The 17,416-nt window shown below is 33.5% G+C and overlaps 1 protein-coding gene across 1 annotated transcript in view; it reads right to left on the bottom strand.

Annotated features, from left to right (window-relative positions):
* Positions 1 to 14,796, bottom strand: part of LOC130447897 (uncharacterized) — a 33,298-nt gene extending 18,502 nt beyond the window's left edge. Inside the window, exons 1-2 of the mRNA XM_056784944.1 lie at positions 13,560 to 14,796; positions 3,249 to 3,473 (exon numbers count right to left, since the gene is read on the bottom strand). Coding sequence (XP_056640922.1) covers positions 3,249 to 3,473; positions 13,560 to 14,796 — 1,462 coding nt within the window. The remainder of the gene's footprint in view (positions 1 to 3,248; positions 3,474 to 13,559) is intronic.
* Positions 14,797 to 17,416: the final 2,620 nt, after the last annotated feature.

Here is a 17,416-nt window from a genome sequence, read left to right on the forward strand (position 1 = left end):
TTAAAACTTTCTCATCGATTCCACCAAAGGGTTCTGTTTCCCAGTAGCTTGTCTTAGCACTTCAATGCTGCCTTGCGAGTCCAGTATTCTCTCACTGATTTCACCGAAAAGTTCTGATATCTAGTAGCCTGTCTTAACACTACTGTGTTAGCCCAGGAGTTTCAAACTTTCTCATCGATTCCACCAAAGGGTTCTGTTTCACAGTAGCTTGTCTTAGCACTTCAATGCTGCCTTGCGAGTCCAATATTCTCTCACTGATTTCACCAAAAAGTTCTGATATCTAGTAGCCTATCTTAACTCTACTGTGTTACCCCAGGAGTTTCAAACTTTCTCATCAATTCCACAAAGGAGTTATGGTTCCCAGTAGCTTGTCTTAGCACTTCAATGCTGCCTTGCGAGTCCAATATTCTCTCACTGATTTCACCAAAAAGTTCTGATATCTAGTAGCCTGTCTTAACACTACTGTGTTAGCCCAGGAGTTTAAAACTTTCTCATCGATTCCACCAAAGGGTTCTGTTTCCCAGTAGCTTCTCTTAGCACTTCAATGCTGCCTTGCGAGTCCAATATTCTCTCACTGATTTCACCAAAAAGTTCTGATATCTAGTAGCCTGTCTTAACACTACTATGTTAGCCCAGGAGTTTCAAACTTTCTCATCGATTCCACCAAAGGGTTCTGTTTCCCAGTAGCTTGTCTTAGCACTTCAATGCTGCCTTGCGAGTCCAATATTCTCTCACTGATTTCACCAAAAAGTTCTGATATCTAGTAGCCTGTCTTAACACTACTGTGTTAGCCCAGGAGTTTAAAACTTTCTCATCGATTCCACCAAAGGGTTCTGTTTCCCAGTAGCTTGTCTTAGCACTTCAATGCTGCCTTGCGAGTCCAGTATTCTCTCACTGATTTCACCGAAAAGTTCTGATATCTAGTAGCCTGTCTTAACACTACTGTGTTAGCCCAGGAGTTTCAAACTTTCTCATCGATTCCACCAAAGGGTTCTGTTTCACAGTAGCTTGTCTTAGCACTTCAATGCTGCCTTGCGAGTCCAATATTCTCTCACTGATTTCACCAAAAAGTTCTGATATCTAGTAGCCTATCTTAACTCTACTGTGTTACCCCAGGAGTTTCAAACTTTCTCATCAATTCCACAAAGGAGTTATGGTTCCCAGTAGCTTGTCTTATCCCTCCAATGCTGCCTCGCGAGTCCAATATCCTCTCACTGATTTCACCAAAAAGTTCTAATATCTAGTAGCTTGTCTTAACACTACTGTGTTAGCCCAGGAGTTTCAAACTTTCTCATCGATTCCACCAAAGGGTTCTGTTTCCCAGTAGCTTGTCTTAGCACTTCAATGCTGCCTTGCGAGTCCAATATTCTCTCACTGATTTCACCAAAAAGTTCTGATATCTAGTAGCCTGTCTTAACTCTACTGTGTTACCCCAGGAGTTTCAAACTTTCTCATCAATTCCACAAAGGAGTTATGGTTCCCAGTAACTTCTCTTATCCCTCCAATGCTGCCTCGCGAGTCCAATATCCTCTCACTGATTTCACCAAAAAGTTCTAATATCTAGTAGCTTGTCTTAACACTACTGTGTTAGCCCAGGAGTTTCAAACTTTCTCATCGATTCCACCAAAGGGTTCTGTTTCCCAGTAGCTTGTCTTAGCACTTCAATGCTGCCTTGCGAGTCCAATATTCTCTCACTGATTTCACCAAAAAGTTCTGATATCTAGTAGCCTGTCTTAACACTACTGTGTTAGCCCAGGAGTTTAAAACTTTCTCATCGATTCCACCAAAGGGTTCTGTTTCCCAGTAGCTTCTCTTAGCACTTCAATGCTGCCTTGCGAGTCCAATATTCTCTCACTGATTTCACCAAAAAGTTCTGATATCTAGTAGCCTGTCTTAACTCTACTGTGTTACCCCAGGAGTTTCAAACTTTCTCATCAATTCCACAAAGGAGTTATGGTTCCCAGTAACTTCTCTTATCCCTCCAATGCTGCCTCGCGAGTCCAATATTCTCTCACTGATTTCACCAAAAAGTTCTAATATCTAGTAGCTTGTCTTAACTCTACTGTGTTACCCCAGGAGTTTCAAACTTTCTCATCAATTCCACAAAGGAGTTATGGTTCCCAGTAACTTCTCTTATCCCTCCAATGCTGCCTCGCGAGTCCAATATCCTCTCACTGATTTCACCAAAAAGTTCTAATATCTAGTAGCTTGTCTTAACTCTACTGTGTTACCCCAGGAGTTTCAAACTTTCTCATCGATTCCATCAAAGGGTTCTGTTTCCCAGTAGCTTGTCTTAGCACTTCAATGCTGCCTTGCGAGTCCAATATTCTCTCACTGATTTCACCAAAAAGTTCTGATATCTAGTAGCCTGTCTTAACTCTACTGTGTTACCCCAGGAGTTTCAAACTTTCTCATCAATTCCACAAAGGAGTTATGGTTCCCAGTAACTTCTCTTATCCCTCCAATGCTGCCTCGCGAGTCCAATATTCTCTCACTGATTTCACCAAAAAGTTCTAATATCTAGTAGCTTGTCTTAACTCTACTGTGTTACCCCAGGAGTTTCAAACTTTCTCATCGATTCCACCAAAGGGTTCTGTTTCCCAGTAGCTTGTCTTAGCACTTCAATGCTGCCTCACGAGTCCAATATTCTCTCACTGATTTCACCAAAAAGTTCTGATATCTAGTAGCTTGTCTTAACACCACTGTGTTAGCTCAAGAGTTTCAAACTTTCTCATCGATTCCACCAAATGGTTCTGGTTTCCAGTAGCTTGTCTTAGCCCTCCAATGCTGTCTCGCGAGTCCAATATTCTCTTACTGATTCCACTAAAGACTTTTTTGAGAGGAATCCATAAAAAATCTCCACTCAGACGTTTCATAATTCCAAAATATTTCATTAGATCATAAATATTACAACAGAATATTAACGATTTTTTTCCTTTGAACAAGCGTTAAGAGCTCTCGTTCTTTATATATAAGAATGTACCTGGAGCTAAAAGACTTTCTAATTTCAGTTTTTAGTGCTCTCTTTCTGTAGATTTGAAACTCTAATTCTGCTTTGATAAACAATTCTGAGCTTCGGAGTTATGTCCTTACAATGTTAGGGATCGGAGAGAAATAAACTACCTACTCTCTAACCTTAATATATTTTAGGTTTGTATTATCGATTTTATATTTAAACTGATTCTATGAACATCAGCTGTTTGTCCATATTACCATAAAAGCATGCTTAGAAATTGTTCCTAACTTACGAAAATCCGAATTGTGGTATCCGATATTGTTTTTAGATGTATCGGGGGGCGCGTCTAGTGTACCTATCGCCAAAAATCCGCTTCCTCCGCTCTTCGCGACTCTTCCCCTGTAACAACATCCTCTTAATAAACCGTCACAGGGTTGGTCCAACAGCCCTCCCGAGAGCCAGCAGGTTAGGAAGAATTGGCAACTCGCGCCAGGAGCACAAACTACTTTGTCGGATCCTGGTGAAATAACGAAAAAAATTTGAATTAGTTTTATTTAACTTTAGTCGCGTTTATCAATATAAAGAGGGTTTTTTCAGGGGAAACGGATTGCCGATAGGTACTACTAAGGGTCTTTATATACGGCTTAAGAAGGAATGATAAACCAATTCACTTTCTATTGGTTATGGTTATGTTTGTAGTCAACGGTGGTCAACGGTGACTATATATCCAAGTGATCCATCGACTTGATGTCCATAACGCTTATTTTCGTGCGATCACAACTTAGTCTTGAGCACATTTTCTTCACGAATTATTAAACAGTCTGTGGCTGTCAAACAAAACACCAATTTTTTCAAATTTTAACGAAGTCAAATGAAACATCCCTATTGACATGAGTTCTGTTGTAGTTTCGTTTAAATCAAGGACATATTTTTTCGTCTTTGTACCTGGTCACGAAGCCTTATACACGTCCTAATCCGAACAATAATCTGATGACAGTTAACTTGATAGCTGGATCATGTGTAGGTGAAAAATGTCCCGACCGTTGGGTGGTCTCGTCGAAACTAACAATCGTATTTTGCTTATGAAAACTGAATTTTTTAAAAATGAACCGTCATTAGACTTTTTAATGATAAAAACTGTCATTTGACTTATTGAACTGTCTTTCCTAATTAAAATTATTCTGTGAAAAGTCTCTACCTCAAGAATTAATCGTCTCCTTCGAAAAATAAACTGCCACTTGTCTTGAGAGATTTTCTATTTCAAAAATATATCATTATGTATATTAGGACACTGTATTTTTCAAAAATTTGTCCTTAGTAAATTTTATTTTTCAAAAGAAAACTGTCATTTGTTTTTTATTACTTCCTTTAAACAGTATTTGAAATCGTCATTTTTTCCAAAAATAATTTGTCATATGTCTTTGAATAGGGTATTTCTCAAGAATTAAGCATCTTTTTCAAAAAAATAAACCGTCATTTGCATTTAGAGCCTGTTTATTTCAATAATAAATCTTCATACTCTTTAGAGACTGTATTTTTCAAAAACAAACAGATATTTGTCTTTAGTAAATGTTATTTCGAATAATAAACTATCACCGATCTTTAGAAACTCTTTTTCAAAAAATAAAGTCACTTGTCTTTGGAAACTTCATTTTTCAAACGAAAACTGTCATTTGTTTTTTATAACTTTAAACAGTATTTAAGATCGTCATTTGTCTTTAGAATATTTTTCCAAAAAGAATTTGACATTTGTCTTTGAAAAGGGTATTTCTCAAGAATTAACCGTCTTTTTCGAAAATATAAACCGTCATTTGCATTTAGAGACTGTCTATTTCAATAATAAATCTTCATACATCTTTAGAGACTGTATTCTTCAAAAACAAGTAGACATTTGTCTTTAGTAAATGTCATTTCCAATAATAAACTGTCACTAATATTTAGAAACTCATTTTCAACAAAAAAACAGTCTCTTCCCTTTAGAAACTGCCTTTTAAAAAAAACTGTCATTTGTTTTTTATAACTGTCTTTAAATAGTATTTAAAATCGTCATTTGTCTTTAGAATATTTTTTCCAAAAAGAATTTGTTTTTGAAAAGGGTATTTCTGTAGACTGTATTTTTCAAAAACAAACAAACATTTGTCTTTAGTAAATGTCATTTCCAATAATAAACTGTCACTGATCTTTAGAAACTCATTTTCAAAAAATAATCTAACACTTGTCCTGAAAAACTGTCATTATTGAAAATATACTTGTCATTATAAACTGTTTTCTTTTTTTAAAAATAAACCGTCATTGGTCTATAGAGTCGATAGTTATTCGGAAATCATTTGTTTTAAAATGTGTCAGTCAGAAAAATAAACTGTTATTTGCTTTTGAAAACTATATTTCCAAAAAAATTAAACGTCATTTGTTTTAGAAAATTGTATTTCTCTGAAACTGATGTAATCTGTCTTCAGAAACAGACTTTTTCAAATATAAACTGTAATTTTCCTTTGATAATTGTTTTCTTTATAAAATAAACCGTCATTTGTCTATAGAAACTGCTTTCACTAAAATAATCTGTCACTTGTCTTCAGATATTATCTTGAATCATTATTTGCCTATAGAAATTATCTTTTACGGAAAATAAAGTTTTTTCCAAAAAATTGAACGCTATTTATCTTAGAAATCTGTAGTGAACCATCAATTACTTTTGAAAACTGTCTCTTTCAAGAAATAAACTTCACGTCTTCAAAAACTGTCAAATTAAAATATACTGCCACATTTCTTAAGAAATCTTTAGAATCCGCCTTTTTCAATAACATCCCCTTATTTTTCTTCCAAACTATCTGCCATTTATTAATATTCGAAGATTAGAGTAATATTTGTTATACAGGGGAAATAAAAAATGGGATTCAGTTCGAAAAGTACAGGTTAGAACGTTGATCAAATAGGAATTGAGTGATACAAATTAAAAAGTATTCCGAAATTTAAAAAAACTGTCCAAAAGAGTAAATAGTAAAATATGAGGTCTGGCTATTGAATAACGAGAAGGCGCCCTAGACGGGTGGGGTAAGAAGCTAATAGTGCGTTGAGTATCTAAATATCTTGTCTATGCAAGTACAAAAACACGTTTCCGTCACTATTATAGTATTTGGGCAGCAGCAGTTTAAAGCGAACTTGTTTTTTTCTCGTGACAAAAATCTTGTATGTATCAATCTCAAATTACTCGTTAAATTGAAAAAAACTCCGACTGAGTGCTATAAATTGTTGCAAGAGGCCTATGGAGACAATTCTGTATCTCGTGCACGTGTTTTTGAGTGGTGTAAGCCCTTTAGTGAGTGCCGAGAGAGCACCGAAGATGACCAGCACACAAGTCGCCCTGTGACTGTTTCAACTCCTGAAACAGTGACCAAAATCAACCAAATCGTGCGTGCAAATCGTCGAATGAGCATTAGGATGATTGCCGAGGCTGTAAACACCGATAAAAAATTTTATTCGAGGAATTACACATGACAAAAGTCTGTGCGAATTTGGTGCGTGCCAAAAAATCTGTCTCCTGACCAAAACTTCTTGCGTCAACGGGTCTGCTCAGATTTCTTTGAATGGTTAGAAAAAGATCTGCTTTGAAAGGGACCCAATTTGAGTCAATAAATGGAAATAACGTTTGGAAAGGTGTGTGTTTTTATAATAAAACCCTTTTTCGTAATCCCCATCACTTTTTAGATCTTTTCGGAACGTCTGTAGAAGGAAATGTGTCAGAATATACAATTCCCACTTCACTTTCTTTTGTTAAAATGTCGTCTTCGTCAGATTTATTATGAGTCGATTAGAAAAAAAAACTTATACATGTATGAACGGATTGAATTTTTTCGACATTTATCAACCAGTGTAACCAATAAAAAGTGAATTTAACATATTTATAAGCTAAACATTCCTAGGACGCGGCGATACCGGATTGAATTATAATCGCATTTTTAATGTTAACTGCGGGTTCGAGTTCAATCACCGAATTCTCTAACAGTGCATTACGAAATTAGTTGCGCAAGAAACATCTAACGGTACCCTATCAAGTTTAGAAATCCTGTTTGATTTGTTAATTGAGATTTAAACAAAGATCGCTCGACGTATGACAATGATGGTTCTTTTGATTTCTTCAAATATTCTGATTTTATATAATTGGCGTTTCGTAATCGCTTCTGTTTTTTAAAATATGGCTCTCATATTTTTTTTCTGTATACGCTTATTGTTATCTGTTTTTGCATTATTTCCATTATTGATTTTCCATGACGTCCATCTTTATTCAGATCTATTCCGGTTGTTTCTATTTTTTCCTCAACTATCTGTTTCTATCTTGTTTTTTGTCGTCTCTCTCTCTCTCTCTCACTCATTCTCTCATCTTTCTACTTTTTCGTTGCCTTTCGATTATCTCTTCAATTTTTCGTTTGTCCATTTGGATTTCTATGCCTCTCTTCGACTATTACCTTCTTAGTCCACCATACATTTGTTTAATTGGTACCTTTCGACTGGTTCTTTCCATTTTCTCTTTTTATCGGTTATCCTCTTCTTCTCTCTTCGCCTTTATTGATTGTCATCTTTTTTTCTATCTTTACATTTACCATTCCGCGAAAATAAAACGTTATTTGTCCTTGAAACCAATTTGTCATTATGAAAATGTATATATGTAAAAACTGTCTTTATCGAAACTAAGCAGTCATTTGCCTTTCAAAACTGTCTTTGTTCAAAAATCAACCATCTCTATCTTCAAAAATTGTTTTCACATAAACTGACCTAAAAATGTCATTTGCCTACCAAAACTGTTTTTTTTCAAAAACAAACTGTCATAAATTGTCTTTCTCAAAAGTACACTGTCATTTGTTTTTCGTAACAGTCTTTCTCAAAAATAAAAGGTCCTTTGTTTTTGAATACTGTCTGTTCTCTAAGAAAGTAGTTATTTGTCTTTCAAAACTGTCTTTTTTTCAAATATAAACTGTCATTTGTCTTTAGAAATTGTATTTTTCAAAAGTACACTGTCATTTGTTTTTCGTAACTGACTTTCTCAAAAATAAAAGGTCATTTGTTTTTGAATACTGTCTGTTCTCTAAAAAAGTAGTTATTTGTCTTGCAAATATGTCTTTTTTTAATTTAAATGGTCATTTCTTTTTAAAAATTGTCTTTCTCAAAAGTACACTATTATTTGTTTCTCATAACTGTCTATTTCAAAAATAAAAGGTCATTTGTTTTTGAATAATGTCTGTTCTCTGAACAAGCTGTCATTTGTCTTTCAAAACTGTCTTTTTTTCAAATATAAACTGTCATTTGTCTTTAGAAATTGTCTTTCTCAAAAGTACACTGTCATTTGTTTTTCGTAACTGTCATTCTCAAAAATAAAAGGTCATTTGTTTTTGAATACTGTTTTGAATACTGTCTGTTCTCTAAGAAAGTAGTTATTTGTCTTTCAAATCTGTCTTTTTTTAAATTAAATCGTCATTTGTCTTTAGAAATTGTATTTTTCAAAAGTACACTGTCATTTGTTTTTCGTAACTGACTTTCTCAAAAATAAAAGGTCATTTGTTTTTGAATACTGTCTGTTCTCTAAAAAAGTAGTTATTTGTCTTGCAAATCTGTCTTTTTTTAAATTAAATGGTCATTTCTTTTTAAAAATTGTCTTTCTCAAAAGTACACTATTATTTGTTTCTCATAACTGTCTATTTCAAAAATAAAAGGTCATTTGTTTTTGAATAATGTCTGTTCTCTGAAAAAGCTGTCATTTGTCTTTCAAAACTATCTTTTTTTCAAATATAAACTGTCATTTGTCTTTAGAAATTGTCTTTCTCAAAAGTACACTGTCATTTGTTTTTCGTAACTGTCATTCTCAAAAATAAAAGGTCATTTGTTTTTGAATACTGTCTGTTCTCTAACAAAGTAGTCATTTGTCTTTCAAATCTGTCTTTTTTTAAATTAAATCGTCATTTGTCTTTCGAAATTGTATTTCTCAAAAGTACACTATTATTTGTTTCTCATAACTGTCTATTTCAAAAATAAAAGGTCATTTGTTTTTGAATTCTGTCTGTTCTCTAAAAAAGTAGTAATTTGTCTTTCAAATCTGTCTTTTTCTAAAATAAAACGTCATTTGTCTTCAGAAATTGTCTTTCTCAAAAGTACACTGTCCTTTTTTTGCATAACTTTTATTTCCACAAATAAACCATCATTTGTCTTTGAATACTGTCTTTTTTCAAAAATCTTTCATTTGTCTTTCATAATTTTCCAAGAATTAGCCATCTTTGTCTTTGAAATATTTTGTTAGTAAAAAATAAATGATGCTTTATATTTACAAATTGTAATCTTCAAAAATAAACTGTGATTTGATTTTGAAAACTGTTTTTGTCCTTACACTCTTTATTCTGATCTGTTTCAATTGCTTTTTATTTTTATTTTTTATCTGTTCCGTCTTTTTGTCATCCTCCCGTATTCTCAATTCTCAAATTTTTATCGTTTCTTCGTTTGTCTTTCTGCTTTTCTGCGCTTCTCTTAGACTATGACCTTATCCGTTCTTATTGTCTATTTTCATTTGTTTGATTGTTTCTTCAATGCTCCCTTTCCATTATCACTTTCCGTCTCTTATTCCGTGTTTTTCCTCATCCCTCTCTGATTACTTCTCTCTTTCTATCCTTCCATCCACCATCTTGCTGTTTGTCGATTTTTTTTTATTCAGTGTTTCTATTTTATGTATATCTGTCTTTGCATCCTTTCTTCTTGAAGAATCATTATTTTTCGTCATTTTTCAGATCTACTCTTTCTTTCACTTCCTCCATTACTTCGCTATCTTTTATTAACTTTCTGACTCTTTTTTCTTTACATTTCTACATGTGTATCTTGCTCTATTTTGTATTGTTTTCTTTTTTGTTTGTATCATTTATGTCTTGTTTTCTTTTTCAACTAAACCAATGTCTATTTTTACTTCTTCTTTCTATCCATCTATTCCAAATGACTTTAAACTTACAACTTCTTTCTCATCACAAAGAATGTGAAAAAATTTTAGTTTCCTTTCATTTTATCCTTGTTTTTTAATGTTTTACTCGAAAATAACAAAGAAATGTCTTGTGTATGTCAATTAGTTTACGCAGAGAACCCTGAAATGTTTCAAGTTCAATTCAAAATTGAACGTAACGAAATTGACAGAGCGGAAAAACCACAGTTTTTTTTTATTCTTTATGAGTGTCATCTTCGAGTAAAATACTTTCTTCTATGAAGTTCGAAATAATTCAAGCGATCTTGAATTATTGTTATTAATTTTTCCTTCATTTAAAATTTAGAAGCAATATCAACTGAAATGATAGAATTGAGGATTTTGGAATAGAATTTTGTTTTGCCCTGATATAGGATTCGTTTCCTCTGCAAGGCCTCGCTTGAATACGATTGAATATAGATAGAGAATAGAGAGATAGAGAAGAAGAATTGGAGAAAAAGAGGGGATCATATGACGATAGATAACCACGAAAGAAGTAATATGGGAAAATAGGGAAACACTTTTTGAAATGCCTACTATGTCTGCTAGCTCGCTTGATCATCCAGTACCACTTTGTGGATTATCTTCAACATTTCTAGAGTCGTCACCTCATTTGGTCGACCACTGCGATGCTGGTCATCGTAGGTCGTATGGCTTAGCAACATCTCTAGGTCAGGTCAGATATTCTGGAACCATCTTCGTACAAGAATCATTGAGACAAAGATAAGAAAACACATTGATGGGAAAATTGAGCTTATAGGGAAGAAGTAAAAAAGATTTATTGATCTAAAAGCCTCAATAGACATGGGATAGTATGATGAAAATAGGTTTCCCCAAAATATTATAGAAAAAACAAAACAAAAGTCATAGTTCTTTGTATCTAGCAAAGAATATGGTAATAGGAACAATAAAATAAAGAAAACTATAAAATAGAGATAATAATTGGCTTCAAAAACCTAGAACTAGTAAAGATAAATGGATAAAGCACCTGAGAATGGAAGGAAATATCAAAAAATATATATAAAAACCAAAAAACATTAGGAAGATCTAATAATTATAGAACAAAGAATAGATAGAGATCTGGAAGGCATTTGAGAAAATGGAAAAATAAATTTAGAGATAGCGAACTGGAAAATGGATAGAGAAAAAGTGAAAACTAAAAAATTTTTTTCCCATATTCGAAAGGGTATAAAGAGATTTAGAAAAGAAGATTTTCTGCAATGAACCCAGCTTTTATCCCGTTTCCCTTAAGTGGAAACAGTACGAGTTGATCGGGTCGTAGTTATATTTTATGATCCCTTCTACCCTCTTACACCGGTGGGTAAATGCGATCAACTCAAGGGTTGTTTTATTTGTCTATGATATTTTGAACTTCAAAAGTTATTTATTCCATTTAAATGACTGACTAATATTAATTCTCATATTGATAACTGCTCAATAACAAATATTAAACATTCAAAATCCATTATACAACTAAAAAAATATCAAAAATTCTTGTATTTTAAATTCGAAATTTTCACCGAAAATTGAACCTGACGTTCCAAAACTGAGATATAAATCTCGTTGTGGGTTAGTTTCCGAAAAGTCTTTCACATTTTCAAATCGGATCATTTTTTTTCAGTCTATTTTTCATTTTTTCAATTAACGCGTCTCAATATACGGGTATGTTCCTGAAGTTACGAAAAATAAAATTATCATTACATAAAAATAATTCTTTGAATATCTCTTCGTGGGTAATTCCTCATAGTCATACCTGCATGATTGTTGATTCTATTAGCTAATAACAAAATATTACGTTATATTGGTTAAGTAATAACTTTTGAAATATTTCGAAAATAGCTCATATCAACAAGATTATTTAGTTCATCTCCTCAATTTCGCATTCGCAAAGTATTACATCTATTAGACGAAGGTTACTACGTAAATTTTGAGATGTGGCAACACCGATTTGAATATGTCAAATCTTTCATTGTCAAGTTTGACATTTCTAATGGTGAACGTACTCAGAACGTGTTATCATACGAATGCCATTTGAGTTGTTTCGTGCGATAATTTTCTATGAATGCTTCTCACTTTGAAGCACTCTAATCATAAGGTATACCGTGAAATTGAGGCATATTTGAGCATTAGTTCCACTCGCATACATTCAATGTTGCATGAAAATTTGGCTTGTTTATATATCAAACACCTCTACAGTTTTATCAAAATCGCAGCTAATTGATTTTAAGAGAAGCTCGTTGTGGTAATTTCATTGCTGGAAATAGGTTATGGTTTATTCTAAAAGCCCTGATATAGAAAAAACTTTCCTTTACAGGGCTGTAATTTTTCGCGAGGAAAAATCTAGAAGTTGAGAAAAAAATACGGTAAAAGTCAATGGCTTGACGAATCGAACAAAGCTTCTGAATTGTGTTAAATTGAAATCAAAATGTAATGCTCCATATGTAGTAAAATATACCGAAACTAAAAGATTAGTCGACGAAAAACATTTTAATCAATGATGATGATCAAATCCGCATTTAAGAACACAAATCACAACTAACGACTTAATATAATGAAGAAACATCTTGAAATATATAATGTGATCACTTCCTTAAATTGTGGGCAAACGAATTGTAGTCTTCCGACCCGCGTGGTTCTAGCGTTTAGGCTCGTCTGCGGTGATTGAAAGGTTCCAGGTTCGAATCCTGGCATGTTTTGTAGAAGGGCGAGTGCCTCCAATCAGTGGGAACTTAATAAAACCATATCTTCGATATCACTGGTATATTTCCAACACATTTAACAACGCTTACACTATATTATGTCTACTGACCTCTGAAACACGTTGGTTAGCGAATACTTTGATAGCAATATCACTATCGAAAATTCCATTATATTATTATATATAATGGTACGTGTCTTGATTGAATACGAAATGCACGTTTATTGGTTTATTGAGGCCTACTGTTTTAACGACTTTTCTAGTTTAATGACTTTTAACGGACCCAAAGATGGTTCTCTTCACCTTAACACTTAACACTACACTACACCTAACCTAACACTTAATTATTATTTGAGTTGATACACCATTTAAGGCTTTTATTTGTTTCTTTTAACTATAAGCTGGTGTCTGAGATATCATATGAAAGAAAAACATCGAAGTAACGTACAGAAAAGAATTTCCGACAGAAGACAAAGTTCTTGTTAAGGTTCGAGATGATAAGGATTACCTTGAAGTAATTCGAAACGTTTCAAAGAAAAATCTGGAAAAAACATTCCAGAAAGTCTATTTTAATAGAAAGAAAAATCCATTCAAACTTATAGAGATGTCAATAAGGCTCTCTTCACCTTAACACTTAACACTACACTACACCTAACCTAACACTTAATTATTTGAGTTGATACACCATTTAAGGCTTTTATTTGTTTCTTTTAACTATAAGCTGGTGTCTGAGATATCATATGAAAGAAAAACATCGAAGTAACGTACAGAAAAGAATTTCCGACAGAAGACAAAGTTCTTGTTAAGGTTCGAGATGATAAGGATTACCTTGAACTGATTCGAAACTTTTCAAAGAAAAATCTGGAAAAAACATTCCAGAAAGTCTATTTTAATAGAAAGAAAAAGCAATAACTTACCTCTATCTCTAATATCCTGCTCTTGTAAATCCTGCAAAGTACCATCTCCAGCCAACCAATCAGGTTCCGCATCTTGACTTTTGATGGGATCTCTAAACGTAACTTGCTCCGTAGGAAATATCACTCTGGGTCTTCTGGAAGACCAAACCGTTTGATAACGAGCAGAAGGATCGAAATGAACTTGCTGTCCGTCAGAATAACCTTCCCTAAAACCCCTATACCTCCTAGGCATCCGGAACTGTTCCAAAATGGGTATCCCCAAACGCGGCGATCTCGAATAATACTGTTCGTTAATCCTATTAACGTTCTCCGTAACGAACACGTCCGATCCTTCGGATGACGCACCCGATGGAAACGCCATGGGAAATCTAATGATTTCCGAACGTTCTAAACTCGGTTTGAACCCGACGGGATTTAATTTTCGAGCGAAAAATACACGTTTTCGATTTTTGTGAAAATCCGCCGGTAGAATTTCCCCGATGTGTTCTTTATCTTTAGTATCGTCAATATTTGAATCGTATCTTCTAATTAAGGCTATTTCCTTTGTTTTATTTGCGGTTATTTCCACGTTATTTTCTTTGGAAATACGGTTATTAGTATTAGTTAAGTAATCCGAATCCTGGTGTATCTCTTTTTCGTAAAGTTTAAGCAGCGGTCTTACGAAATCTTGTTCTAATAGTTCTTGGTAAGCGGTTTTTTCCTTGTTAGTTTGTGATTCATCGTTAATTTGAACGAGGTAGTTATGTAATTTAGTTAAACCGTTGGTATTGTTCGATGAAGAAGAGTTTTCCGGAACGTCGCCATCGAATTGAGTACGATTACTTAATGGATACGCATCTACCGATGGATATGAAGGTAAATTTGAACCGGAATTGAAATTATCTCGTGGAAAATCTTGTAAAGTTGAATACACTGCTACGTGAGGCATCGTAGGGTCCTTAAATAAATCATCGGCCTGTGATGATTGATAATCTTGTGGACTTAAAGTCGGTGGATGAAGTTCTTGTGGATCCAAAGTCGATGGATGAAGTTCTTGTGGATCCAAAGTCGGTGGTTGAAGTTCCGTGCTTAATGTTTTATGTACGTTAGTTACGAAAGGTGTGTAAATAAGAGCGGGAATTTTTAAAGGGAAAAATTTGATAAAACTACCGGTAGGTTTTTCGTATGGTGGATCCGAGGCTTGGATCAAGAAGATACTCATTACAAGAGCTAATATCGACGTATGTAACCTGTTCATATTGACTTAATTCCATTAATTTCGATGTTGCGACTTACCCTAACTATAAGATCACGATAAATAATAATCAGAATGGTTTTTTGTATCGAAATATTCGCATGTCCGAAAACAAGATACGATTATATAGTAAAACGAACGCGAATCACTTTGCACAACACCCGTGGACATCACAGGCCGACTGACGCATCTAGATGGCCATGCTTAGAGAGTTTTAACTTTCACAGACTCATACACACCACCACTTTCACTTGAATTGCCTTAAGTCAGCGCCATCAGGGAAGTCCAAGATTCAATACACTCTGGAACGTAATAAACAATTTTAACAAAAAAAAAGTAATACGTTGCTTTTAATGTTCATCATCTGAAATAATTATTGTTTATTGAGATATTGTTTATGTAATAAATAAAAAAAATACAGTTTATTGTTGTGATTATATTTGGAAAAACGAGGTAATCAGTAATCTTTTATTTAATGATCGTTACGAGATATGATCAGAAAAAAAAAAGATGAAATCTTTTTATTGTTCAAAATTGGATGAAAATACATTCAATCCAACCTTAAATTTCTGAAAAACGTCTCTTCTAATAGACTTTATACGCTTTGTAATTTTTTACGACAAAGAGGGAAATTTACTTGCAAAGTTATAACTCATAACATTCTACCACTTAATCAACTACGTATGGCAGTGCCCCTAATCACGAATAGTGACATTATACAAGGTCTGGCTATTAAATAACGAGACTCGTTACGAAAAAAGGTTCAATATATTCCCTTCCTCTCGCCACATACCTTTTTCCATACGTTGTTTCCATTGATCGAAGCAGTGCTGAAAGTCTTCTTTGGTGAAGGCCTTTATGAGCTCGACTTTCTTTGCTTTACCGCTTCTATGGACTTAAATCGGGTCCCTTTCAAAGCAGATCTTTTCCTAACCTTTCTGAAGGTTAAGGGCAAACCCGTTGACGCAAGAGCTTTTGATCAAGAGTCAGATTTTTTGCCACCAACTTCGCACAGACTTTTGTCATGTGTAATTCCTCGTATAAAATGTTTTATCGGCCTTAGCAATCATCCGGATGCTCATTCGAGGATCTGCACGTACAATTTGGTTGATTTTGGTCACTGTTTCAGGAGTTGAAATAGTCATAGGGCGACCTGGGTGCTGGTCATCTTGAGTCCTCTCTCGGCACTCACTAAAACGCTTACACCACTCAAAAATAAGCGAACGAGATAGATTTAACGAGAAATTTAAGATTGATATATACATGGTTTTCGGTACGGTAATAAAAAACGTTTGTTTCAAACTGCTACTGTCCAAATACTATAATAATGACGGAAACGTGTTTTTGTACTTGCATAGATAAGATATCTAGATAGCCAACACCCTATTAGTTTTTTACCCCATCTGTCAAGGGCGCCCTCTAGGCGTGCAGTCTCATTATGTACTAGCCAGACCTCGTATTTCACTGTTTACTCTTTTGGACAGTTTTTATAAATTTCGGAATACTTTTTAATTTGTATCACTCAATTTCTATTTAATTAACGTTCTAACCTGTACTTTTCGAACTAAATCCAATTTTTTATTTTCCCTGTATAACAAAAATTATTTTGATTTTCGTATTTTAATAAATGGCAGATAGTTTCAAAGAAAAATGAATGGATGTTATTGAAAAAGACAGATTTTAAAGATTTCTAAAGACAAGTGACAGTATATTTTGGAAATGACAGTTTTTGAAGACATGTGGAGTTTATTTCTTGAAAAAGACAGTTTTCAAAAGTATTGATGGTTCAGTTTTAGGAACTAATATTTCTAAAATATTCAAACGTTCAATTTTTTTGGAAAACATTGTTTTTAAAAACTTTAGTTTTCGTAAAAGACAATTTCTATTGGCATATGATGACTTAAGACAATATTTGAAGACAAATGACATATTATATTTTAGTGAAAGCAGTTTCTAAAGACAAATGACAATTATCAAAGACAAATGACAGTTTATTTTTTAAAAAGTCTGTATCTAAAAACAAATTCATCATTGTATTTCTGAGAAATACAATTTTCTAAAACAAATGACTTTTAATATTTTTGAAAAAATAATTTTCAAAAGCGAATAACAGTTTATTTTTGTGACGGTCTGACACTTTTTAGAAACATATGATTTTCGAATAACTATCGACTTTATAGATCAATGACGGTTTATTTTTATAAAAAGAAGACAGTTTCTAATGACAAGTATATTTTTAAAAACGATAGTTTTTGAGGACAGTTTATTTTTGAAAGAGACAATTATCAAAAACAATGACGCTTGATTTATTTGGAAGCGTATTTTTCGAAAGAAACATTCTAAACACAATGACAGTTCAAGATATTTTTCAAAGACAAATAACCGATTCTGAAGATTTCCTAAGATATATGGCAGTTTACTTTTTAAAATCCAAAGCATTTAATCTTCTTCTTTTAGAAAGTTTCAACACGTCTATTCCTATTCTTACAAAGTGATCAAACGTTTTTTTTACATCTTTTGGTCATGAAAAATTTTAGATTTTCCATACTTGAAACTAAAACTCTAACAGAGACGTAATTTGTATACTTTGACATTTGACAACTAGCAAATTACGAGAAATAAT

This window comes from Diorhabda sublineata, chromosome 8 (genome assembly GCF_026230105.1).
Source record: "Diorhabda sublineata isolate icDioSubl1.1 chromosome 8, icDioSubl1.1, whole genome shotgun sequence".
NCBI classification, from domain to species: Eukaryota; Metazoa; Arthropoda; class Insecta; order Coleoptera; family Chrysomelidae; genus Diorhabda; species Diorhabda sublineata.